Source organism: Amphiura filiformis, chromosome 2 (assembly GCF_039555335.1).
Source record: "Amphiura filiformis chromosome 2, Afil_fr2py, whole genome shotgun sequence".
NCBI lineage: Eukaryota > Metazoa > Echinodermata > Ophiuroidea > Amphilepidida > Amphiuridae > Amphiura > Amphiura filiformis.
In genome coordinates this window covers 59,625,983-59,653,680 of record NC_092629.1, presented here as the reverse complement: position 1 = coordinate 59,653,680, position 27,698 = coordinate 59,625,983, and the positions used below count along the sequence as shown (strand labels likewise).

The 27,698-nt window shown below is 37.1% G+C and overlaps 1 protein-coding gene across 2 annotated transcripts; it reads left to right on the top strand.

Annotated features, from left to right (window-relative positions):
- The first annotated feature begins 3,447 nt into the window (after window positions 1-3,447).
- Window positions 3,448-27,698, top strand: LOC140146475 (scavenger receptor cysteine-rich type 1 protein M160-like). 2 transcript variants are annotated; one of them, XM_072168335.1, is made up of 9 exons: window positions 3,448-3,653; window positions 10,763-11,071; window positions 12,315-12,632; window positions 13,395-13,712; window positions 14,465-14,773; window positions 16,634-16,939; window positions 20,032-20,337; window positions 25,092-25,591; window positions 26,306-27,694. In XM_072168335.1, exons 1-8 carry the CDS (start codon window positions 3,593-3,595, stop codon window positions 25,223-25,225), a joined length of 2,061 nt encoding a protein of 686 aa, XP_072024436.1. In that variant the 5' UTR covers window positions 3,448-3,592; the 3' UTR covers window positions 25,226-25,591; window positions 26,306-27,694. The 2 variants fall into 2 exon arrangements, with proteins under 2 accessions (XP_072024436.1, XP_072024437.1); XM_072168336.1 differs by lacking the exon at window positions 20,032-20,337 and having other exon boundaries at window positions 26,306-27,698.

Below are 27,698 nucleotides of genomic sequence, written 5' to 3'. Positions count from 1 at the left end.
GTCTTTAACCGTGTGTTTCATTTTAATCTTTGATGTAGCCAAACCTCCTCCGTGGACAGAGTGAAAAACGGTTGCATATCTTCAAAAATTGTAAGCCAAAGCTAACGATTTAAGGTTTCTTTACATACCAAATATATTTGATCAATTTTTCAAAAATTGGAGAAAAAGACGACACAATGAGGGTTCTGTTTTTATTGAGACACCCTGTATTAAAACTTACTCACTGACCCCCCTCCCAAAAAATAGTGGTGTCTCATCCGTCGTTTTAAAGCCCCTCAATAACCCCAAACTAAGGTGTACTATCACCGCCAATTACTCGGAATAATAATTATTTTGTCAACGTGAAAATAATTTCTCCAGTGCAATGTAATATTAATTATTATATCAACGTGAATTAATTCACACACGTGAATTAATTCACACACACGACAATTAATTTACACACGGCAATTAATTTACACCCACCCCAACCCCATACCCCAATTAATTGACAAACACCACAATTAATTCGCACGGCAATCAATTTACACACACGGCAATTAGTTCACAATGACGGCATGGTGTGTTTATTTATGCATACTAAACAACGTACATGACCTTGGCTGACAATTATATATAAAAAACAAACAAACGACACTCAACAACACTCTGTTGCCACATCCGTCGTTTTCAAGCCCAACATTAACGCCGACTACCACTACAAAACAATGACGTCATTTATGTACATAGAGTTTAAGTTATGCATAGTAGGCCTACTAAGCACTGCACAATAATGACCTTGGCCGACAATGTCATATAATGAATTCACTAAACCTAAGCGAGGCAACAGTGGGATCTGAGAAACATTTAAAAATGCAACGAGGTGTTGCTACGTGAAAAAAGGCCTGACTCAGGTTCAGTTTTTTATTTTCAACATTGCAATTGAGATTTTTGAAAACATTCAACATTGTTCAGATCGCAAGCTTCTTTAACATACGTGAATACATAGTAGATGCGTTTGCAGTCTTTTATGGGGTCTCATAGTAGCGACCTTTTCAGGTTAGCCCTGTTGAAAAGTAACCATGACATCCATTAACTATCATGTGTAAGAAATGCCATGGCTTAGTGTATGTCATACATGTTAGACCTATTTGTTTGCGAATTTTTATACCAGGTAAGATTTTCGAGGCAAATTAGTGAAAAATCGATATTTTGCACATTTTTCATTAAAGAGAAAGGTCAGATACTTATCCACATTATCCACATAATCCACAAACGGCAAAGAAGATGTTCACAGTATCCTAGAATACTTTTGTGAAATTTCACCTTTTTCAGCCAAACCAAACCATGGCATATTTTATACGCACATGCGCTAGGAAAGGATTATAATGTTATTTCATGTGCAGATAACCAATTTCACACGCTAATTGATTTGTGCATCTATCAAGAACTACCCTTTTGTTATGCTATAATAGCCTTTCGAAATTTACGTGTTGTAAAAATTACTGGGTCATATTTTTCATTTTAAACTAGTTCACCAGTAACTGTGAGAGCAACTCTCCGATTGGGCATACTCTAGCATTTGACCCCATATGACCTCAAGTGACCTCGGTTTAATTTTGTTCATGCTCTAGTAATATGGAGAATTACTTTCACTAAATCGGGTGAAGTTTAAAATTCAGTCACTGGATGCATCTCGGATGACCTTGATTATATTTTTTACATGTTCTCCTCATATGCAGGATTCCACCCACCAAGCATGATCGGACGAAGTTTGAAATTTTAACCCTCCTTGATGACCTTTGCCTCAGTTGACCTCAATTTCATTTCACACATTATAATCCCCTGGTTATGTATCCTATTCCGCCCACCAAGTTTGAGCCCGATCGGACAAAGTTTGATATCCACGACCTTTGACCTTGACCTCCGATGACCTTTAAAATCACACGAAGGACATGCTTTTCCAGGTACCTATCCATATCCGAAATGTCGCATCGATGCGCGGCGAAACGCAAAGCCAGACAGACAGACAGACACACGTACTCACGCGGCTCCGGTATACTTGTGTGTCTGTGTGACTTGTGTCACTTTTCTTGTGTTTTTTTTCATCTTGTGTGTCTTTTTGTTGTTGTCACTGGTTGTAGTTTGTGTGCCTTTTTTAAGACCTTCAAAAATGAGCTCTATACCCCCTCTATACTCCCCTGCAAGATCTTACTTCTGTGCCTAGACACACAAGAAAAAATCAACACTAACAAGGTAGTGTTGTACTAAAAAAAAAAGGCACACAGATGCATATCCTCGTGAGACCACACGGACAGACATACACACATCCACCCCCCCACACACTCTTCGCTCATTATTTTAGTAGTAGTAGTAGTGAGAGCAACTACTTCACGTTATATTGAGGTTTTTTACCACTTTCAATTGAAGCCCTCCTTCGTGTACATGTTCAATGGGCACTTGCATGCATCGGGAACCAGTTTTTGGGTTTTTGCAAAACGGATTGAATCTTGGGCGAATTTACATTAGAAAGCTGGCAACACTGACAAGCAGGCTCTTCCTGGAGCGTATTTATAGTGGCTGTATACCACACCACTCTTCGTCATACATAAATTATCCCAGCCACATTTCCCTAACATAACATGAATTTTAAAAAAAGAGGAAATTAAATTTCGGCAGAGGTGGGGCTCGAACCCACGCTGCACTGTGTCGCTATCATGTATACAGTATCGACATATAACCAGCGCCTTAGACCGCTCGGCCACATGACTTCATTACTTTAACATACCACGTGACAAGCAAAGACAGAAAACGTACCATATTTTGGAATTTTATTTGTTTAAAAATATTAATGTGTATTAATAGCGCTCAATTGTTGATATCTGCGTGTTCTACATACAGAAATCCGACAATAAATGGGCAGATATACATGCACAATACATTATCGATTTAAACTCGCTGGGCTGCTCCGGCTGCACGTGCTATACTCCTATAATATACGGGTATATACATGTGGTTCAGTATGGAGCCTACCATTTTTCGTGTATATACGGTCTGGATTTTTTGTAATTTATAGGAGAATTCCACGTAGGTCCCCAAAAGTTTCTTCCAGATATTGGAGATTAGATTCCCATAAAGACGAAACAGTAATTTTTAGTGGGGACCTAAAATTTACATAAAATTTTCACCATCAATTCAGAGTTAATTTTGACTAAATACAGAAAATATTTTGGCGTATATAAAATTGAAATAAAATTCTCTGCCTCCTAAACCACATAAATTTTAGCACGATTGGGTATCACATTGTTATATAATGATGTGCAGTTAATATTCATATATTCTTTTATACATAGGATGCTTCAGTTTTAACACAAAAATTACTTCACTGGAATGTGCAATAAATTAGCATTAAAATGTTTCTTATTTTAGCAGCATTCTAGAAACTCTGACGTACGGCGATCACTGCTGTAGCTGTATACGGAACTTGATATTGATTTCGCAGTAGTACATGTACTTAAACGAAAAATTACGGAAAAGCTGGCTATCGGCCTATTATAAATGAACACGCTCCTGGTGTTATAGATTTACAAAATATAAATCAAACCCATATATCATGTTAATCTACGTTTGTTTTTTGGCTCTTGTGTGTTTCCCGCATGTCTTTTGTCAAGGAGGTAAGTCTGCTGCTATAGGCTACATCATAAAGCGCAATGATTTATAGTGTGCCACGCACAGGCACAACGCTAGACGTTGATCCACAATGCGTTGTTCTTTAGCTATGACTTGTACGTATTAATAATACCAGTCAAATATGGTACATATATTCTGAAAGAAGGCTCTCACTAGCAGCGTATAACATTACATAGCTATGTATGACTATTCATGACAATACATAGCTTTACATGCCCATACATAGCTATGCATGGCTATACAGGATCATACATATGTATACATAGCTATACATGGCTATACATGACCATACATAGATATGGATGACTATACTTGACCATGCATAGCTATACATGCCCATGCATAGTTATGTATGACTATACACATGCATACATGTAGCTATACGTGCCATTACATAGCTATACATGGTTATACATAGCTATACATGACCATACATACCTATACATGTACATGGCTATATATGACCATACATAGTTATACATGCCAATACATAGCTATGCATGGCTATACATGACCATGCATGTACATGCCGGCCAAATACATACATAGCTATACATGATAATACATAGCTATACATAATCTTATGTAGCTATGCATTGGCTATACATGACCATACTTACCTATACATGCCTATACATATGACGATACATAGTTATACATGCAAATTCATAGCTATGCATGGCTATATATGACCATACATAGCTATACATACCAATACATAGCTATGCATGGCTATACATGACCATACACAGTTATACATAATCATACATAGCTATGCATGGCTATACGTGACCATACCTAGCCATACATGACCATACATAGCTATGCATGGCTACATACATGACCATACATAGCTATACATAACCTGACATAGCTATGTATGACTATGCACGACCATATATAGCTATTATAATACATGCCCATACATAGCTATGCATGGCTATACAGGACCATACATAGCTATACATAGCTATATATGGCTATACATGAGCATATATAGCTATACATAACCATACATAGCTATGCATGGCTATACTTGACCATACATAGCTATAGGCCTACATTAAGGGAGGTTGATTTTCAATTTTTTTTAGATATTTGATTTGAAACAAATGGAGATATCTACCATGAAAAGAAAAAAATTCTACCATCAAGCAATTTTTGAGTAAATCCATTTTAATTTTCAAAAATAGGCCTGTCGAATTCGGCAGCTTTGCACCACATTTACAATGGGAAATTTGTATGTGATATTAAGTTCCTACGTTTTTGCAACTATTTTTGGTATCAATATTTTACATGTGAAAACTGATTCTCGACGGGTGGCTTAGCAATTGGCTTGGTCGCAAGGACTTGGTTATAACAGTGTTTATAATGCATATGTGAGGATAATTTATAATGATAAGGAAAAAAAACTTTGAAATGAAATTTACTTTCTCTTCTTTGGTAGTGAAAATACCATAATAATATTTCAGTTCGGTCACAAAAAGTGAATCATTGTAACAACGATCTAAAAATACCATGTTTAACAGAATTTCTCGACGGGTGGCTTAGCAATTGGCTTGTCTAGCCTCAAGGCTTAAGAGGTCGTAAGACCAGGCTTAACTGAAAACGTATTTCCCGAAGCACGGCTACCATAGCCTCGAGGCTTCGTTAGCCCGTGGGCCAGGCTTGTAGGATTAGCCCCAGGCTTCGGTAACATTTGCATTTCTCGAAATCAGTCTTCTGTAGCCGTAGTCTACGCAAGCCTGTTAGACCAGGCTTACAGCGGCTTTTCCTGGCCCTGCCTCAGAGCAGGTCTTTGGTCGTAAGCCTTGGTCTATTTCAATTTACAAATTATTTAGATTGTAACGCAAAGTGTATCTTTCATATTTTTGACGGTCTTTCAACAATTAACATGAGTAAGCAGTCGCGTAACTAGGGGGGGGGGAAGCGGGGGAGCTCTTGCCCCCCCTCCCCATGAAAAAGGTAAATTAGACCTTCTTCTGAGAGTTATTAATTAACCTCATATTATTTGGTCATTTTAACCTTAAAAACTCAATTTTTAAGGTTAAATAAATTGCATTTATCCCACTTTTGTACCATTGGCCTATATGTCACCAGCTTTAATAGCTTAAATATGGCATTTGTACCATATTTTTTTTTTCAATCCCACCCCCCCTGTCAAAAAGAAATCTACGCCAATGTTCCGGGGACACATTCCAAGCAGATTCCATAACTCCTCAGACCCACTCCACTCCATACAAACCCAAACAGCATACACGGTGCCTGCCCCTCATTTATTATGTTTGCCCCCGCTTTCCCCCACCCCACCCCCAAATGAATATGTCTAGTTACGCCACTCTGGGTAAGTAATTGTTCGATTTATTTTAGTGTTCATTTGAGTTAGTTGAATTTTTTTAAGTAGCTGTTGCTATCATAAGACCTACTCATTTTGAATGATGATTTTTTTAACAACGAATATAATTTAAAAAAAAATTCTTTTATCATCATCATGATCATGATCATCATCATCATCATCATCATGATCATCATCATCATCATCATGATCATCATCATCATGATCATCATCATCATCATCATCATCATCATCATGAAGACCTATATGATACCACCTGTCCCTATATCCAAGCCTTAATAGTTTGATACTCGTATTTTCATAAGTAGGCCTATTACAATATTATTTTGGAGTGCCTATATTATACCAGGTTGGACATCAATTTAATACAATAGAAGAAGGACAAAACTGGTAAAGATATAGTAAATATTTGACACGAAACAATAATGCATGCAGTATTAAAACTGAATTTACGGATAAGATGCATAATAATATTGCTATATCTTCTACTTAAATAATTACAAATATTGCACCAACAGATAACTTCATGTGAGATCTGAGAAGACTGCTGATATCAGCAGTAGATAGCACGTTGGTTGCTTTCCTTTTTAGGGGAATTACAGATTCCTTTCCATTAGGCTTACAGTTTTACCCTTTTTGGGATGCAAAGAAAAAATCACGAGTATAAAGCATAGACGTATCATTCATACAAGTTGGACTCATAAAAAGTCAAGTGGAAATAAAATAATACATAAAAGACACAAAAACAGACACAATATTCTTGCATCAAGTTGTGTATAGCCTACGGTATAAGCCCAAGCACAAGACCGCGGGTTCAGGCTAGTCTTTGCGCCGGGAACATTGCGATAATGAGACGGCAACCTTGTTAGTACGGTAAACCGTGAGGACCACAGCTTATGTACATCTACCTCCAACAGCCTATACAATTAAGTCGCTGGTTGAAAGGGACGAGGTTGTCAAGCGTTAAGCCTGCAAGGCCACTAAGACTAGGTTGAATTTGCGTTGAAGAAATCCGGCTAGAGTTAAGACTCGGGCTTCGAGAGCAGGCTAGGCTTAGTAGCCTCAAGGCCACCTTAAGACTACGGCTTAATAAGACTCCTGTCGGGAAACTCGCCCTAAATGGCTTTGCTCCATCATACCTTGCCTGCAATTTGTCTCTGTACTCACCTGCACGAACTGGCTTACGATCTTCAACAGACACTACGGGCGAGTTTCCCGACAGGAGTCTTATTAAGCCGTAGTCTTAAGGTGGCCTTGAGGCTACTAAGCCTAGCCCGCTCTCGAAGCCCGAGTCTTAACTCTAGCCGGATTTCTTCAACGGAAATTCAACCTAGTATTAGTGGCCTTGCAGGCTTAACGCTTGACAACCTCGTCCCTTTCAATCAGCGACTTAATTGTATAGGCTGTTGGAGGTAGATGTACAAAAGCTGTGGTCCTCACGGTTTACCGTACTAACAAGGTTGCCGTCTCATTGTCGCAATGTTCCCGGCGCAAAGACTAGCCTGGACCCGCGGTCTTGTGCTTGGGCTTATACCGTACACAACTTGATGCAAGAAAATCGTGTCTATTTTTGTGTCTTTTATGTATTATTTTATTTCCACTTGACTTTTTATGAGTCCATGCTTTATACTCGTGATTTTTTCTTTGCATCCCAAAAAGGGTAAAACTGTAAGCCTAATGGAAAGGAATCTGCGATTCCCTAAAAAGGAAAGCAACCAACGTGCTATCTACTGCTGATATCAGTAGTCTTCTCAGATCTCACATGAAGTTATCTGTTGGTACAATATTTATAATTATTTAAGTAGAAGATATAGCAATATTATATGCATCTTATCCGTAAATTCAGTTTTAATACTGTATGCATTATTGTTTCGTGTCAAATATTTACTATATCTTTACCAATTTTGTCCTTCTTCTATTGTATTAAATTGATGTCCAACCTGGTATAATATAGGCACTCCAAAATTATATTGTAATAGGCCTACTTATGAAAAGTACGAGTATCAAACTATTAAGGCCTGGATAGGGACAGGTGGTATCATATAGGTCTTCATGATGATGATGATGATGATGATGATGATGATGATGATGATGATGATGATGATGATGATGATGATGATGATGATGATCATCATCATCATCATCATCATCATCATCATCATCATCATCATCATGAAAGAATTTTTTTAAATTATATTCGTTGTTAAAAAAATCATCATTCAAAATGAGTAAGTCTTATGATAGCAACAGCTACTTAAAAAAACTATTAACTCAAATGAACACTAAAATAAAATGCTGAAATGTTCAACTAAATTGAACAATTACTTACCCACAGTGGCGTAACTAGACATTTTCATTTGGGGGTGGGGTGGGGGACAGCGGGGGCAAACATAATAAATGAGGGGCAGGCATCGTTCATGCTGTTTGGGTTTGTAAGGGGTGGAGTGGGTCTGAGGAGTTATGGGATCTGCTTGGAATGTGTCCCCGGAACATTGGCGTAGATTTCTTTTTGACATGGGGGTGGGATTGAAAAAAAAAAATATGGTACAAATGCCATATTTAAGCTATTAAGCTATTAAAGCTGGTGACATATAGGCCAATGGTACAAAAGTGGGATAAATGCAATTTATTTAACCTTAAGGTTAAAATATGAGGTTAATTAATAACTCACAGAGGTAGGCCTAATTTACCTTTTTCATGGGGGGGCAAGAGCTCCCCTCCCCCCTAGTTACGCGACTGCTTACTCATGTTAATTGAAAGACCGTCAAAACTATGAAAGATAAACTTTGCGTTACAATTTATATAATTTGTAAATTGAAATAGACCAAGGCTTACGACCTAAGACCTGCTCTGAGGCAGGGCCAAGAAAAGCCGCTGTAAGCCTGGTCTAACAGGCTTGCGACTACGGCTACAGAAGACTGATTTCGAGAAATGCAAATTTTACTGAAGCCTGGGGCTAATCCTACAAGCCTGGCCCACGGGCTAACGAAGCCTCGAGGCTATGGTAGCCGTGCTTCGGGAAATACGTTTTCAGTTAAGCCTGGTCTTACGACCTCTTAAGCCTTGAGGCTAGACAAGCCAATTGATAAGCCACCCGTCGAGAAATTCGCCCTACAGTGTCATGTATAACCATAAACCATGCACACCTTTGTATGAGCATGCATAGCTTGATTTACTAGTATAAAGAACACTTACCAATGAAGGAAAGAGAAAAAGTAAAGAATATAATAAAACTATTTCACCAGGGCACCACTCATCATAAGACCCTGTTGCTGTTGTGTCAATGTCAACAAAATGTTGGCCAAAATATATTTAGGCCTAACAACATATTGTAAACGCTTAAATTTACTTTGTAACACATTCTAAGCACTACTACGTGTTTACCACAGTTAGGGATATGAGCTTAACACTAAATCAACCATCTAAAACACAAAATGTAAGACATAAACAATCCTAGAACGAAATTACAACACATTGTCTATGGAGTAGTGTAATACACATAATCATGCGTAACTCGCAAACGCAAAATCGGAATCAACTGAAATTTTGGGAATAAGCTGTTTTCGTAAATATCTACTGAAAAATGTCATAAAAAGAGGATGCTAGGATAACGAAATATTCCTTTAAGGGCTCGGATAGTGACGTTTTCAGATATTTATTTTGGGAGCTGAGAGTACTTACACCAACTTGCATTCGGAATTAACGTCCTTCTGATATCATGTAATTTAGATTTTTGGATTACACGCAAATCAATAGAGAAAAAATGACTTGTGCACATTTCAAATCACATTATTTAGTATTATTGCATATCGATTCGCGTGTAACACCTTTATTTTGACAAACTAACAAATATTGTCACGTGTTCCTATGTAATAGCATGGTAATATTCGTATTGCGCGGACTTGGATGTCGACCTTTTCCCATGATACATCACGATTACATCGCAAACCGCTGGCGGCGCCCTTATTGTGAATAGCGAGAATTGTGATTTTACCCTTTCGTAAGCATATCTCGAGATTAAAACAAGCAAATTTAACAGACTAAACGGCATTTGAGAGCTAAGACTATCATGCCCTTGACGTTGATGTAAGCATTATGTCACAAGGGTATTTTCTAATTGCCACAGAGGGCGCTTTTTACTTGCACAATTTTTTTTGAGACAGGCTGTAGATATAGGTATTCAATTCATAAACAGGCTGTTAAGTTTATAACGTTTTACAAATAGTTCTGTGTTTTTGCAAGGTATACACGCAAGGCAAAATATTGGCTGCTAAAAGTGCACTCTTTTCTTCATTTGGGTGATGGGTGGACGGGTGCATCGCACCACCCGCCCCTACCCCTTTTTGGTGGGTTTGGGCTCCGTCCCATACAGGCTTGCCCCCTCTGGCAAAGTTCCAAGCTATGCCACGGACAGCAAGTGTAGAGTACACGCAATCCACTGTGCGGTCTTAATAAGGTTGTCATTGTTGTAAAGATATCAAACAAACAAGCAATCAAATAAACAAACAAACGCAACACAACACAACAACAACAACTCTACCATGTCTACTGATGCTATGTAACGCAACAAACAATCCCATTCACGTTTACAATTTTAGTTGTTGACTCAAACTCATTTTCAACTTTATTTTCCTGCATAATTACCTCTTTGGCTTACGCGCCACCATTTCTAATACATTTCTTAGAAATTAAAAAAAATAATTTGTCTAACAATGATTTTATCTATTTAACCCTTAGAGTCATATGAAGTTCGCCTGGCAGATGGGCTGTCTCCATCGGAAGGTCGCCTAGAAGTTTTCATCCAGGGTAAATGGGGAATGGTCTGTGGAGAAGGATCATCACGCTTTAAAATTGGCGACTTGGCTTGCAAACAACTTGGCTATAATTTTTCTGTTGAAATAGTACGTCCTACTACTGCCCCCGTAGCAGTCAGACCGCAATGGAGTTTTTCATGTGAGGGTACAGAGACCAGTTTATCGCAATGTATTCACAACGAAGTCCAAAATTGCGTTCTTGATGCCATATATACATGTGCTTCTCCGAAAGGTAATTTTACTTTTGCAAACAGGGCGTGGTCAACATGTAAATTGATGTTTAGCAAATCGCCCATACCAAATTAAATTTTAAGCCACTTAAGGGGTGTTAAGAGGGCGGACCGTGGTTTGGATTCCAGAGGGAGGGTGTCTGAAAGAGACACAGCCATCAGAAAGGACTAAATCAAATCTCGCGCCAAATAAATTATCAGTAATTTTCCCTGTCTTGAAACAAATTAGCTAGGATTTGAACCCGCTTGTGAAACAGGGTATCATGATATACCACTAAAATATAAGAAGTAGACCACTTCCGTCTGAATTGTTTCCCGGCTTTGGTACTAAGGACATCTTCTGGATAGCTGGAGATCATCTGGAGTTTCTGCTATTGAAGACAGATTGCATCCCAGGGCTGTTTGCCGCATGATCCATTATTTTCTTCCTCTTCCGTTTTGATATGTCGAGTGCAGGCATTTCGGCAGGGACGTGGTCGAAACCCCAGCTTCTTATTTCAATTAGGATGTAGTGAGTGGCTCAAGAGCGGTTCTCACATCACTGTGATCGGTTCTCACATTAAGTTCACTGTATTTACATATCTTTCTTACATTGGGTTATGCCCGATGGTCCGTCAGTTCAAAAGTAGCATATTACTATCTTGGCATATTCTGAGATGATGATGTCTGGTCGTTTCGCAGTCTCCAGGATTTGTAGAAGGAATACGATTTGACTGTGTTTTTCATCCATTAGGAACTCACAGGGTTCTGTTTATCCAAGTATAAACTTTTCACTGGTAAAAAAAATCAGGAAGCGTCGTCGTCCTCTGTTGTAACGTTGGCAGATGAAACAATACAATACTAGTATATGAATTTCCATCAAACAATACAATATATTGATCGCTACTCGCGATCGACGAATCGCCTGAAGCACTGACGGCTTTGATTTTCTACCGAGCTCATAACGATATGATATCCAGTGTTTCAAGTGACATTCCACTCACTTAACCGATTCATTTCTTAAAGCAGAGTTTACATGCACCCACAGAAATGTGGGTGAAATAAAAAATTAAATAAATATAAGGAATAAATGCAAAACAACAACAGCGAAACTTAACGCATACGTTACAGATCAAACGCTCTCATGCACCAGTTATTTACCGAATTCTTTGCAGCAATATACATGTACTTTATCATACCCTATGGGCAACTAAATCCTTCAATAATTTCTCTAATCGTTATGTTCTTCATCCATTTAATCCGCAGAGTCATCATATGAAGTCCGTCTGTCACATGGACCGTATCCATGGGATGGTCGCCTAGAGGTGTTTATCCAGGGTAAATGGGGAATAGTATGTGGTAGTGAATATCCAAGCTTTGAAATTGCTGACTTGGTTTGCAAGCAACTTGGCTATAAGTTTTATGTTGAAAGTACACATCGTCAAATCCCTGATCCTACTAGAACCACAGAACCGAAATGGAGTGTTTCGTGTCAGGGTATAGAGACCAATTTACTGCAATGTACTCACAACGAAGACCACTATTGCCGTGATGATTTCAGGATTACCTGTGCTTCACCAAAAGGTAATTTGTGTAACGAGTAAGACGTAGCCACCGTACAAAAAATTGACTCCCCGGATGGGTTCTTCCTGGTTGAAGCTATACGGGGATATGCCACCGTTTTGGGGGTACCTTTTCAGCGATTTAGGTATATCGATGGGTGGGTTTTCAGAGGTGACCAATACACCCAATTGGTCAAATTTGGTCAAAAGTGCCCATTAAAGCGCCCAATTATGGCAAATTTGTGTGGTTTGTGGGTGTTTTTTGGTGAAAATTGGTATGAGTGACAAAAACAGCCAAAGGTAGGTATTAGAGAAAGTCAGCATCCGAAAGGCTGCGTGGCAGATCCATGTAGACCCACACCATGCTATGTAAAAGATATTTACACGTTTAGCAAGCACATTCATGTACGATGTTACTATTGGATACAATATGCAGGGAAGGGACCTTGAGGCGGCAGTTCTACCTTTATGAAAGCTAGAGGACATTAGGCAACACCACTAAAAATAACCTCCCATAAAGTCAGGGGTAGTGAAGCTTTTGCTTAAGTTTAGTTATTATCGGTCAAATAATTAAGGAGTTAAAGCAATTATATCAGGAAGAAGAAGAAGCCGCTGAAAAATAATAGTCCAGCCGAAGCTCGACTGAACTAAAAAGAAGTAACCACTGAGAAACAATAGTGCAGCCAAAGTTCGGCTGGACTAATTGAATTTAGATTGATTAAAAGGCACTAATTCAATAATCTTGCTAACCGTAACTTTTTTCGTCCATTAATTTATCCCTTAGAGGCATATGCGTATGAAGTCCGCCTGACAAATGGACCGTCTCCATCGGAAGGTCTTCTAGAAGTTTTTTTCCAGGGTAAATGGGGGATAGTCTGTAATCGTGAATCTTCATCACGCACTATTGCCGACTTGACTTGCAAGCAACTTGGCTATATTATGTCCGTTGAAGCTACATATCCTACTAGCGCCCCAGGAGTAGTCGGGCCAAGATGGTTTGTTAAATGCGACGGTACAGAGACCACCTTATGGCAGTGTGCTCACAACGAAGTCCATTCTTGCTACAGCGGTAATTACATGATTACCTGTGCTTCTCCGAAAGGTAATTTGCTCAGAAAGCAAGACCACCTTGCAAATTGACGTCCAGCGAGTAGCCCACAATAAGCTTATAAAGATTTAAGCCATTTTAAGCATGTATAAATATGAAACGATTAATTTTCATTTTATTTATAATATTTCTTCTCTTGGGATTAGGTGAGGGATATCCCCCATAAAACGACATGGGGACGACATTTTTTGTCGAATTTGTTCCCTGACATATTTCTATTACAACAACTTGTATCTTGACCTAACGTAACATATCATTACAATGCAGAAAAGCTAGAAAAAGCGGTCCCACAAAACAACGAACTTGTTGTGATATTTTAAATGTGTTTCAACAATCAGCTGTTAGCTATCAATTGCTAAAAAACAAACAGAACTGTTTTCTTCAAAAGAGTATGATCTAACATGTACAAATAAAACGGTTACAGAATAAATGTTAAACTTTTTATGACTTCAAGTCACTACATACGCACAATTATTGCATCATTACTCAATGAAGACTTTTTGAAACCTTACTTGCGGCCGTGTGTGGCTCAAATTATCTCTTAATCTCCAAAAATACCCTTTCTGTGAACAAATGTGAAATATGGGTAACGGATATTTTTGAAAATTTCAAAATGACATTAACAATTACTGGTTATATGCACAAGTGACATATTTGTAGGCAGAAATTTAACCATTTAACCAAAAAATTACTGCTTTCATTTGCTTGGCTATCAATAATTTTTCCCACTTCATTTTATCATGTAGATGAATTTGAAGTTCGTCTGAGTGGTGGTACATCTCCATCGGAGGGTCGCCTAGATGTATACACCAACGGCGAATGGGGAACGGTCTGTGATTATGCATTTTCTTACGACGTGGCTGACTTAGCTTGTCAGCAACTTGGATATAACTATTCTTTCGATTTCACGAAGAACGCCCTTTATGGAGAAAGTATTGGGACAGGTTGGCAGCTTACATGTGGCGGTAATAGGACTTCTTTAAGGAGGTGTTACCGCCAACAACATCATTGCAATACTAGAAATACTATAGGGGCTTGCTGTGCAACTTTAAAAGGTGATGTATTAAATATTTTACTATTTTGCAACTGAAATTGCACTCATGTGTGTATTCTGGCTGCATCAAAATGGTACTTATCAGTATAATGTTGATTAACATTTTGTGGACGCAAGTTTTGGTTTATCTGCACATGCGCGGAAATGCGCAAACACATGTTTGCCAGTTTTGTTTTATAATTCATCACATGACTACTTTTGCTTCTCCGGAAGCTAATTGCTTTAATAGCAATGCGCAAGCAGTGCGTGACTGCCGTGCAAACTGACGCCCAGAAAAGAGCCCACAAGAAGCTTATAAAGTTTTAAGGAATATGTTTAAATAACACATCCATTATGTAGGACGAATTTATAACATATACTCTGCCGACGAAATGTCTTTCCGCAGTAACAATTGTTGAATTTTTAGAAAATACTAATAACTTGAAACCTATTTATTTACTTCAATATCATCTATAATACCTTTAATCAGTTTTAATAAACTTTTCAACATCAAAACATTCCTGGAAAATAACGAAACTAACTTTTTTATGATCTCATGAAAAACCTGTACAAAATCCCCATAGGAAAAGTGGCGGCGCTATGCTTAATTAGCTAGTTATGACGTCAGTCCTTGACGACCACAGATGACGCCCGGGGTATTTGAACTATTTTTAAAACATGTGATGCATAACAAATGATCAAGGTTATGAATTGTGATACTAGAGGAATAAAGGTATCCCTTGATTACAACGGATTAGTAATTGTTATGCGATTATGTTATTTGCCACGATGCAAAAGAGATAACTTCCATTCAGTTAATATTATGCAGCCTCACTACAGGGATTTCATATCTAGCAGCGCATTATAGTTTAATTTCGACTTCCAAAATTGTTCAGTTTTAACATAAGATCAGGCTCAAAATGCCAAAAATTACCGATCACCAGAAGGGAATGATTGAAGCATATCATAGTGAAGGAAAATCTAACCGTGAAATTGCAAGATTATTGAATATTGACGAGGGATCTGTTCGATATAATTTGAGAAAAAAGGAGATTCATGGGTCAATGGACACTCACTCGAAATCTGGACGGCCGAAAAAAAACCACCAAGATAATAATAACAACCGAACCCAAATTGCGTTGGAGTTTCAAGAGAAAGTAGACCCAACTTGTGATATGGTTCAAAAACCAGCATCCTGCTATCGTATGCAGCAACAACAACAAACTATACAAAAACACAGCTGTTTTGATGAAACAGTTTTGCAGATATGATCTCAGATGGGAAAGATGGTTCTAGGATAAATGTTTCATGTGGCTTCAAGTCCCATTGGGCTATTCCATTTGAAATCCACACTACCCATATTTTGAAAACATCTTCCACAGGGGAGTATGTTTTTCAAATGTAATTGGTCAGGGTTAATCATTTTAAAAGCCATACTCCCCCTTTATTATGGCTGTACCTATCTCTCCCACAACTGCAGTGAGTATTTAATAGAAGTTACCCAACTGTCTATTCTATTCGAAACTCATACTCCCTCTGTGGAAGACTTTAGCTAAATCTTCCACAGGGGTAGTGTGGATTTTAAATGCAATAGCTTATTGTACTGATTGATAGTACATGCACAATACATCATCACTCAATGGAGAATTGTCTTAATGGGAAGTTTTAGGAACCTTACTTGTGATCATCTGTGGCTCAATATCAACTTGCTTTGTATACAAATTGCAAAAATGACATACTTAGTGGTTATTTGCATAAATAACATATTTTGTGGGCAGCAATTTAACAAAGTATCTCCATTATATTTGCCATAAAATGACTGCTATCATTTTGATCATTGCTTAGCTATCAATAATAATTTTCCTTTCATTTTATCATGTAGATAAATTTGACGTTCGTCTGAGTGGTGGTACATCTCCATCGGAGGGTCGCCTAGATGTTTACATCAACGGTGAATGGGGAACGGTCTGTGATAGGGAATTTTCGTCCGACGTGGCTGACTTGGCTTGTCAGCAACTTGGCTATAACCATTCCTTCGATTTTACGAAAAACGCATTTTATGGAGAAAGTATTGGGACAGGTTGGCAGCTTACATGTGACGGTGAAAGGACTTATTTGTGGGAGTGTTACCGCCAATCAAAATCTTATGGTTGCGGGGATGTAGGGGTTCGCTGTGCATATTTACAAGGTGATGTATTAAATATCCTATTTAGCACGACGTTCATGTGTATTGGTAATCAAATACATAAAGAATTGAACTTTAGTTCACAACTGAAATTTTTGGGTGTTAAAGCTACAACCTTTTTTAGCAGAATGATCCAATTCGTTGATTGATTTAAGGGAAGAAGTGCAGCAAAAACACCCATTTATAGTCAAATTTCATTGTCATTCCAGGTAAAAGAGCAGACGTTTTTCTTATCACATACTTTTTATTCCACAAAAATCACACTTCACCCGAGAAACTGCAATTTGAAGTGAAGCATCTTGCGCGATCAAATGTATTATTTATGTATTTGATTGATTGATTGATTAGTTAGTTGATTGACTGATAAATTGATTGGTTGATTGCAGGAGGAATACATCTAACAGGGGAATCCCGAACACGCACCAAGGTCTACTTATTGGGGACACTTGCAAACACTTTAAATTAAAGATAACATAAGGCTCAACACCACTAATTATCTATCACACAGTTTGCAATGGGAAAATCGCTAATTTCGGGCGGAATTTTCTCATATTCAGAACCGTCACAGTTAAACGCCACCATATCAGGTGAAAATAGAATGATTTAGATGCCAAATGATCAACAGCTCAATACAGGTTGACCTGAGACTTTTCTTGTTTTAACGCACTGAACCGTAAACACGTTTGAATGGGAGTGCGCCCTCGAAGCTGAAAGTTACAATATTTACTAAAAACCAACGCCATGCGGGTGAATTTTGGTAATATTACATCAAAAATGTCATATATTGAGAGTATACTATTTCAAAGCATCAACATGATCAAATTTGGCTATAACTTTCAGTGACTTTAAACTAGCAGTCTTTTCAGATGCCACACAAAGACATAGTTCCTCGTCGTATTTCCATGCATCGCCCAGGCCTATTAGTGGTATTTAACCATAAGATTTCAAAATACAATTCAATACAGTATAAAATATAAAATATGAGTAGAACGATTTACAAATGATTCATAATTATACAATCCAAAACCCACCCAAGTCCATGGGAAGTGATTTTGAGAAAAAACCTGTGTATCATTTTAATTCCTTCAGTTAGATTTACCTGGTCAATATGGTAAGTTGTACGTGCAAATGGGTGGGTTAAACTGTATTAGGTATGACGATTAGCATTTCAGGGACTTCGTGGGGTTCATTTTAAATTCTGGACTTGGGTGGTGTTTTGAATCATATACAAAGACAATAATGTTGGAATGATATTACCACTAGTAAGATAATACAAAATAAAGCACACAGTTTGTATAATGTTGATAAGCATTCTGCCATGTAATATAAACCACACACTTTCCTTGATTAAACCCATTTTTTTTTTCAAAAGTCACTCTGCAGCAATGAAGATGTTACAAGTGGACTTTTATACATACTGGATTTCAATCAATGTGTTACAAGACTCAAATCATGGACTTGGGTTGATTCTTTCATACGTGCTATTTTTCACATGCTCAATAGACACAGAGGATGAATTTGAGTTGTTCTTTCAAACATATGACAGGCCTATGTATAGCAACACTTTCCCATGCTTAACTCAATTTGGCCAAAGTATGGACTTGGGTGGCTTTTGGATTCATATATTCAATTTGTAAAAGTCATAAAAAGTTCAAGGAAATGGCATTCATAAAAGAGAAGAAATATTGTACAGATTGGAATACCGCCACTCTCCATTATGATTATTGGCAAAGTTTTCTAAGATTGGTATATGCGGTTATAAAAATTAAAATGTTGTTACTATAGACCCTTTTCCCTTCTTCCGATCATGCACTATTCCAGGGGGGAATGACGTAGTCAAATAACCTCATATATCGTGTACATCTGGTGGTCTTTGCAATTATTTTGTCTTAATATGGGCATACTGATTCCATATATACGGACTATCGTAAAGGCCATCGATGTTACTAATTATGTAATTATTGAATACAATAGTGATGCAGTTACGGAGCAATGCAGAACATCTGTGTAAGAGATTATTGTTTATGTTTTATTTTCATGTCTGAAAAAAGTGAAACGGACGCCGACCGTATACCACTGCGTGTCCTGTCATTAGTTTTTTCACCTCTAGGTCTATAAAATGTACACAAAGTTAGGTTTCAATAACAGGAAACTTTTGTTCGCGACGACACCATGTCAATAAGGCATAGTTAAAAAACAATGATGTCAAGTGGTGTATAGAATTTTGTATTTTTCTTGAATTCGTTCTCTGATATATATCTATTACCTAAACAAAATCAATCCACTGGCCCTCTTTTTTTAAACCCTTGAATGGTTAGACATTTTTCCTTGACCTAAATTACATTCTATTACGATGGAGTTTCAAGAGAAAGTAGACCCAACTTGTGATATGGTTCAAAAACCAGCATCCTGCTATCATATGCAGCAACAACAACAAACTATACAAAAACACAGCTGTTTTGATGAAACAGTTTTGCAGATATGATCTCAGATGGGAAAGATGGTTCTAGGATAAATGTTTCATGTGGCTTCAAGTCCCATTGGGCTATTCCATTTGAAATCCACACTACCCATATTTTGAAAACATCTTCCACAGGGGAGTATGTTTTTCAAATGTAATTGGTCAGGGTTAATCATTTTAAAAGCCATACTCCCCTTTATTATGGCTGTACCTATCTCTCCCACAACTGCAGTGAGTATTTAATAGAAGTTACCCAACTGTCTATTCTATTCGAAACTCATACTCCCTCTGTGGAAGACTTTAGCTAAATCTTCCACAGGGGTAGTGTGGATGTTAAATACAATAGCTTATTGTACTGATTGATAGTACATGCACAATACATCATCACTCAATGGAGAATTGTCTTAATGGGAAGTTTTAGGAACCTTACTTGTGACCATCTGTGGCTCAATATCAACTTGCTTTGTATACAAATTGCCAAAATGACATACTTAGTGGTTATTTGCATAAATAACATATTTTGTGGGCAGCAATTTAACAAAGTATCTCCATTATATTTGACATAAAATGACTGCTATCATTTTGATCATTGCTTAGCTATCAATAATAATGTTCCTTTCATTTTATCATGTAGATAAATTTGACGTTCGTCTGAGTGGTGGTACATCTCCATCGGAGGGTCGCCTAGATGTTTACATCAACGGCGAATGGGGAACGGTCTGTGATAGGGAATTTTCGTCCGACGTGGCTGACTTGGCTTGTCAGCAACTTGGCTATAACCATTCCTTCGATTTCACGAAAAACGCATTTTATGGAGAAAGTATTGGGACAGGTTGGCAGCTTACATGTGACGGTGAAAGGACTTATTTGTGGGAGTGTTACCGCCAATCAAAATCTTATGGTTGCGGGGATGTAGAGGTTCGCTGTGCATCTTTACAAGGTGATGTATCAAATATCCTATTTAGCACGACGTTCATGTGTATTGGTAATCAAATACATAAAGAATTGAACTTTAGTTCACAACTGAAATTTTTGGGTGTTAAAGCTACAACCTTTTTTAGCAGAATGATCCAATTCGTTGATCGATTTAAGGGAAGAAGTGTAGCAAAAACACCCATTTATAGTCAAATTTCATTGTCATTCCAGGTAAAAGAGCAGACGTTTTTCTCATCACATACTTTTTATTCCACAAAAATCACACTTCACCCGAGAAACTTCAATTTGAAGTGAAGCATCTTCCGCGATCAAATGTATTATTTTGTATTTGATTGATTGATTGATTAGTTAGTTGATTTACTGATTAATTGATTGGTTGATTGCAGGAGGAATACATCTAACAGGGGAATCCCGAACATGCACCAAGGTCTACTTATTGGGGACACTTGCAAACACTTTAAATTAAAGATAACATAAGGCTCAACACCACTAATTATCTATCACACAGTTTGCAATGGGAAAATCGCTAATTTCGGGCGGAATTTTCTCATATTCCATTACGTTTGGGGTTTGGAAAGAACCTTCTGTTAAATCATGCATGACTCAATTACAAATCTCTACATCCCTTTATTCTTGTCTATTGATATTTTGAATAGTGTTTATCTTTCCCTAATAGATGGCGCCCTGATCGATTCTTCCTGCATATCAATATGCTTCATTTACATTACATTACAGAGAGCGGACGCTAATCCCTACCATAACAAACCATGTATACAATGATCACATATATACGGAGGTGATATAACAGGTCTATATTACAGGATTAGATTAGTAAACTATGATCTATTTGCAAGTATTATAATATATTGATTGAGCAGGAAAGATGTGATACTATTTTTTTGTATAGTAGTCAAGTTGCCGGCGCACACCGACATCGCCTGGCTAATAATTATTTGGTGCAGCAGTGACATTAAAATGAATACACGGGATCGATACACGTGAATTGCTATGCACGATTTTGATATCAGACGAAAATCTTCGGATACTGAGTTAGAAAATGATGAATATCTCCCGTAAATGAATTTTTCTCAAGAAACCAGATGTGGTCTCATACACTTGAAAATACGTGTTGAACAGATATTATAGTCGTTAGCGTGCGCTTTGAAAATTGGCCGTGGGCTTTGAACTCAAAATTTGACCAAGACTCTCAATTTTATATTGCGTTGGTCTTGTATGGACTACAGCGCGCAGCAGGCTATAGCGGCACTCACTCAAGTGGAGAGAGTATATCCATTGACCGCAATGTCGTATACAAGCTTGCTCACAGAGCGAGAAATCAATTACCCCGTCTATGTCAGTAGCCTTAGTCAGGTCACTTCGCTAATAATATGCATCTCATAAGGTCCGAATAAAATGGTCATGGGTGGCTGTGGATTCAACCTACCATGGCGATTTCTACTATGAAGATATCGGGGCGATGTCACTGTGCGGCGTCAGGTATACATAGAATGTTTTTTATGATGATGACATGTATGATGCAAACTCATAGGTGTTGTGCGTTTGGCAATTTGGGAGGGGTGGGGATTCAAAATGACCCCATAGGATTATAAAATCAAAATGTCAATTGCTCAAATACCTCTTTCAAATATATCAAATTTTTTACATAAATAAACATAAATAAATAAATAAATAAATAAATAAATAAATAAATAAATAAATAAATAAATAAATAAATAAATAAACGAAAAAATTGAACAAATTGTAGCGTAGCATTAAAATCATAAATATAACCATTGCTGGCAGAAGGACTCGAACCAACGATATTGACATCAGCAGTCTGATGCTCTACCATTGAGTTATGACAGCATCTAGTGATGAGGGTCGAGTTTTTAGCTTATACAGTGTTTGTCTGTGATAATGCCGCCTCGTGAAAGAAATAAATATAAAATCTCAATTTTTAATTTAAATTTATTTGATAATTTTCTAACCTATATTTTCTTCAGAGCAGGGACAAATATTTCCCCTTTTATCCAATTTGACCGCTAAATAAGAATCTATATACTTCTTTTATTACTAATTTAATTCCGCGATTTGTTCCATTAAGCAATATCAAAGATTAATGTCAAGCATCTCACAACAGATATTTAGTTGGCTTAGTGGTTTTGCACAGTGCTTTTTAACCGGGAGGTACCGAGATCGATTCCCACCTCTGCCTGCATTTTTTTAAAGACTGGGAAATAAATAACCTGACATTCGCCGCTGACATTCGTACTGCAGAAGCGGAGTTATAACTTCTTAAACTTTGCTCCTTCCGTAAATGGGTACATTATTTTGGCACTTCATTATTTCTTTTTTTCCACATTGCTGGTATTAAATATCAAATGGTCATAATTGGCGGTCACTTCAAATCACCCCCAACTGAACGAGGTTCAGGAATGTCCTCTCATTGTTAATTGTTGGTTAGCCCACCACTTGAACAGGATTTAGCCAAAGCAAACAAAGACTTAAGCTTTTTACTAATGTTATACATAAGTATAAGCTTATTATCCTCTTCAACAATAGGATTAAAGATTGGTGCTTGACTGGAATTACGTGCTAGTGTCATTGGTTACTGTTAAAAGGCAATAAGGTGTGTAATTGCAATATTTCCTCTGAATAGGAAAGACTCTCTACATCGAACCATGGATGCTGAAGGTTCGCAATACTGTTATTAGCTGTTATTTAGGGGAAGGTATTTTCCAACCCCAATTTCAAATGCAGAACCGTCACAGTTAAACGCCACCATATCAGGTGAAAATAGAATGATTTAGATGCCAAATGATCAACAGCTCAATACAGGTTGACCTGAGACTTTTCTTGTTTTAACGCACTGAACCGTAAACACGTTTGAATGGGAGTGCGCCCTCGAAGCTGAAAGTTACAGTATTTACTAAAAACCAACGCCATGCGGGTGAATTTTGGTAATATTACATCAAAAATGTCATATATTGAGAGTATACTATTTCAAAGCATCAACATGATCAAATTTGGCTATAACTTTCAGTGACTTTAAACTAGCAGTCTTTTCAGATGCCACACAAAGACATAGTTCCTCGTCGTATTTCCATGCATCGCCCAGGCCTATTAGTGGTATTTAACCATAAGATTTCAAAATACAATTCAATACAGTATAAAATATAAAATATGAGTAGAACGATTTACAAATGATTCATAATTATACAATCCAAAACCCACCCAAGTCCATGGGAAGTGATTTTGAGAAAAAAACCTGTGTATCATTTTAATTCCTTCAGTTAGATTTACCTGGTCAATATGGTAAGTTGTACGTGCAAATGGGTGGGTTAAACTGTATTTGGTATGACGATTAGCATTTCAGGGACTCCGTGGGGTTCATTTTAAATTCTGGACTTGTGTGGTTTTTTGAATCATATACAAAGACAATAATGTTGGAATGATATTACCACTAGTAAGATAATACAAAATAAAGCACACAGTTTGTATAATGTTGATAAGCATTCTGCCATGTAATATAAACCACACACTTTCCTTGATTAAACCCATTTTTTTTTTTAAGTCACTCTGCAGCAATGAAGATGTTACAAGTGGACTTTTATACATACTGGATTTCAATCAATGTGTTACAAGACTCAAATCATGGACTTGGGTTGATTCTTTCATACGTGCTATTTTTCACATGCTCAATAGACACAGAGGATGAATTTGAGTTGTTCTTTCAAACATATGACAGGCCTATGTATAGCAACACTTTCCCATGCTTAACTCAATTTGGCCAAAGTATGGACTTGGGTGGCTTTTGTATTCATATATTCAATTTGTAAAAGTCATAAAAAGTTCAAGGAAATGGCATTCATAAAAGAGAAGAAATATTGTACAGATTGGAATACCGCCACTCTCCATTATGATTATTGGCAAAGTTTTCTAAGATTGGTATATGCGGTTATAAAAATTAAAATGTTGGTACTATAGACCCTTTTCCCTTCTTCCGATCATGCACTATTCCAGGGGGGAATGACGTAGTCAAATAACCTCATATATCGTGTACATCTGGTGGTCTTTGCAATTATTTTGTCTTAATATGGGCATACTGATTCCATATATACGGACTATCGTAAAGGCCATCGATGTTACTAATTATGTAATTATTGAATACAATAGTGATGCAGTTACGGAGCAATGCAGAACATCTGTGTAAGAGATTATTGTTTATGTTTTATTTTCATGTCTGAAAAAAGTGAAACGGACGCCGACCGTATACCACTGCGTGTCCCGTCATTAGTTTTTTCACCTCTAGGTCTATAAAATGTACACAAAGTTAGGTTTCAATAACAGGAAACTTTTGTTCGCGACGACACCATGTCAATAAGGCATAGAAATGTCGAAAGGTATTAGGGATCGTGCACCATTATCCGTGATTCCTTTCTTCTGATGAAGGCACCAGCCGAAATGTCCGTATTCCAGAATGTAATGAACATAACTCTGTACTCCCCCGGGGAGATGATGTATTTAACGACACTCATACCCCCTGGAATAGTGCATGATGGGAAGAAGGGAAAAGGTCTATATGTTAGGAATTTTGGGCGGGGGAATCTTAATATCTCAAATTGTGATGCCGAGTTTACGAATTTAATTTTGCCTTGAAAAATAATTGATGTCATACTTTGAAGACCCTTCAAAAGAAAATTATTATTATTATTAGGTCCGAAAAAGCCTAACTATTTTTTTATTTTTAATCAACAGCTGGAATAGCCACGGGTACGATTGCAGGTATAACAATAGCCTGTTTGCTTTTCGTCACCATGTTGATAGTAATCACTGCAATCATCTACGCCAGTAAAAACAGAAACCAATTCCATAAGCTACCCAACCTCTAATGTGTCCGCCGAATTCCTCAACCACGGATAAACCCCAGGAAGAGGTGGCAACGTCGTAGGGTACAGCTCATTTTAAAGTCAGCCCTGGTATTAAGATTTTTTTCTTGATGTGCAAAAAATCGCACCTCACTTTTCAAGCTGGATGCAATTCCTTCTCATGAGTTGTAGAAGTGGTTAAGGTACCAGCAATCATAATAATGTTTAAAACCATTATAAACGTGTTATGTGTGTTTTGATTTTTGTCAAAATGTTCTACATTTAAATGTCGGGCAGTTTAAAGGTCGTGTAAATGTTTTACAATGTTTATATAAAAACAATTCCACAAAACATTAAGAAGACTAACGTCATGCTATTTGGCTCTTTAAGGTTGGTCTGAACCCTGGAATTATGAAAACTTTCGGGCCTCATAACTGCTAAATTATTAGTCTAAACAATATAAAAGTATACATTTTTAGACTGGAAATGACTTGCTGAATTCATCTGTGATGTCCAATTTGGGCCAAAATGCTCATTTTGGAGAAAATCCCCCAAAACGGGTTTTTTTGTCCCAAATTTTTCGTGCAACGTAACAAAAAAAATTGTTTGGCCAAAAAAAAATTTTTATTAATTTTTAAAAACTAGATAAAAATATCTAGGGACCATTTTTTTATTTTTTTGAATTTTGACCAACTTTGAGAAATTTGCACCAAAAATGGTCAAAAAATGCAAAATTTTCAAAAAAATCATAAAAAAGCCCGATTTTCGCCCAAATTTCAAATATTTTTGGTGAAGTTGGTCAAAATTCAAAAAAATGAAAAAACCGTCCCTAGATATTTTTATCTAGTTTTTAAAAATTAATAAAAAAATTTTTTGGCCAAACAATTTTTTTGTTACGTTGCATGAAAAAATTTGGGCCAAAAAACCCGTTTTTGGGATTTTCTCCAAAAATGAGCATTTTGGCCCAAATTGGACCTCGCAGATGAATTCATCAAGTCATTTCCATTCTAAAAATGTATACTTTTATATTGTTTAGACTAATAATTTAGCAGTTATGAGGCCCGAAAGTTTTCATAATTCCAGGGTTCAGACCAACCTTTTAAGGACAAGTTCTTGTCTTCCATCATTTTGACTATTGTAGTTATGTATGGAATAATTTCAATGCTTAATATCATAATGCGATCCAGGTCCTGCGAAACAAGCTTGCTCCTATGCTTCTTTATGAAGACGATTCCAATTGACAAAATGATGGAAGACCGGCATTGGGTAATGTAGATGTGACCGGGAGATGGGATAATAATCACTGATTCTTCTTTTCAAGTGTCTGAAACAAATTGCTCCATCCTACATCTTATCTATTGACACTTTTGTGCACTCAACTGCTGACAAAGTCAAACGCATAATGCCCTGATTGTTCCTGAGTGGAATATTCTGCTAGAAGAAGAATCTTCCATTTAATGGGCTATTACAGAAATTAACGGCACCTACCCTATAGAAGACATGGGATTCCCAAAAGAAAATGTTTTTGATTTACGAGGTTAGATGTGTCAAATTTGTCTTCTATAGGGTATGTGCCTTTTTTTTTCTGTAAATAGCCCATACAGAGCAAGGTCACGTGACACAAAACTTCGGACGCTCTGAGAGGTTGCATATCAATCTTCTGTCACAGTTCCATAACAGAGATTCCAGAGTGAAGCTAAAGCAGCAGGCAGAGTTGGGGTATGAGGCTATTATTGAGTTAATTGAGCCAATATTCTAATATAGTTTGGTTATTTCTTCATCATGTAGGCCTTATTTTACACGAAATTAGGATTAGGGTTAGGGTTAGGGTTATTAGAAGGATAATGGTTAGGTTTGGGTTCGGATTAGCGTATACGAAATCATTTACATGGAGTATCATCTTGGATTTTTTTTTCGTTTTTTTAAGTTATTAAGCATATATAAAGATTCTAAAAACGAGTTTGAAGAAAATTTATCTTCGAGTCCCATTTTTTTTTCTTGAGAAAAAGGCAGTTTTGTGATTTTTCTTCCATAGATGACAATGTTAAAACTATTTTTGTTTTTATCCGTTTGTCAAAATGGAGACTCGGATGGCTTTCAAAATAGAGTACCACGTGCCCACGGATATGATGATTGATATAAAAAAGTTTGAAATTGACAACCAAAATCGGAAATATTTTTCATTTTATACCAAGAGAGATTTTCCAATTCAGAACAAAATATTTGATGTGCATTTTACGAAAAATGTCAATTTTAAGCTGTTGAAATCCAAAACGGAAACAAATTTCGTTCCTTCGGGTTGCAAGAGATACGATGTGCATAGAAATGGTCAAAGAGTGTGCTTTTCTAGCACTTTGGAGAAAATCATATTTTCAAATTAATGCAGATATCCCGTTTTGTCGGTTGCGTAGGTCTATACATTTTTAAACATTGGATATTGATAAACTAATGATTGATGATCGATAATCGATAATTGATGATCGATAATTAATTAGCC

Coding starts and splice junctions, on each gene's coding strand:
- LOC140146475 (XM_072168335.1), top strand. CDS start 3,593: ATGTTAATCTACGTTTGTTTTTTGGCTCTTGTGTGTTTCCCGCATGTC. Junction 14,774..16,633: donor TTGCTGTGCAACTTTAAAAG/GTGATGTATTAA, acceptor TTTATCATGTAG/ATAAATTTGACGTTCGTCTG. Junction 16,940..20,031: donor TCGCTGTGCATATTTACAAG/GTGATGTATTAA, acceptor TTTATCATGTAG/ATAAATTTGACGTTCGTCTG.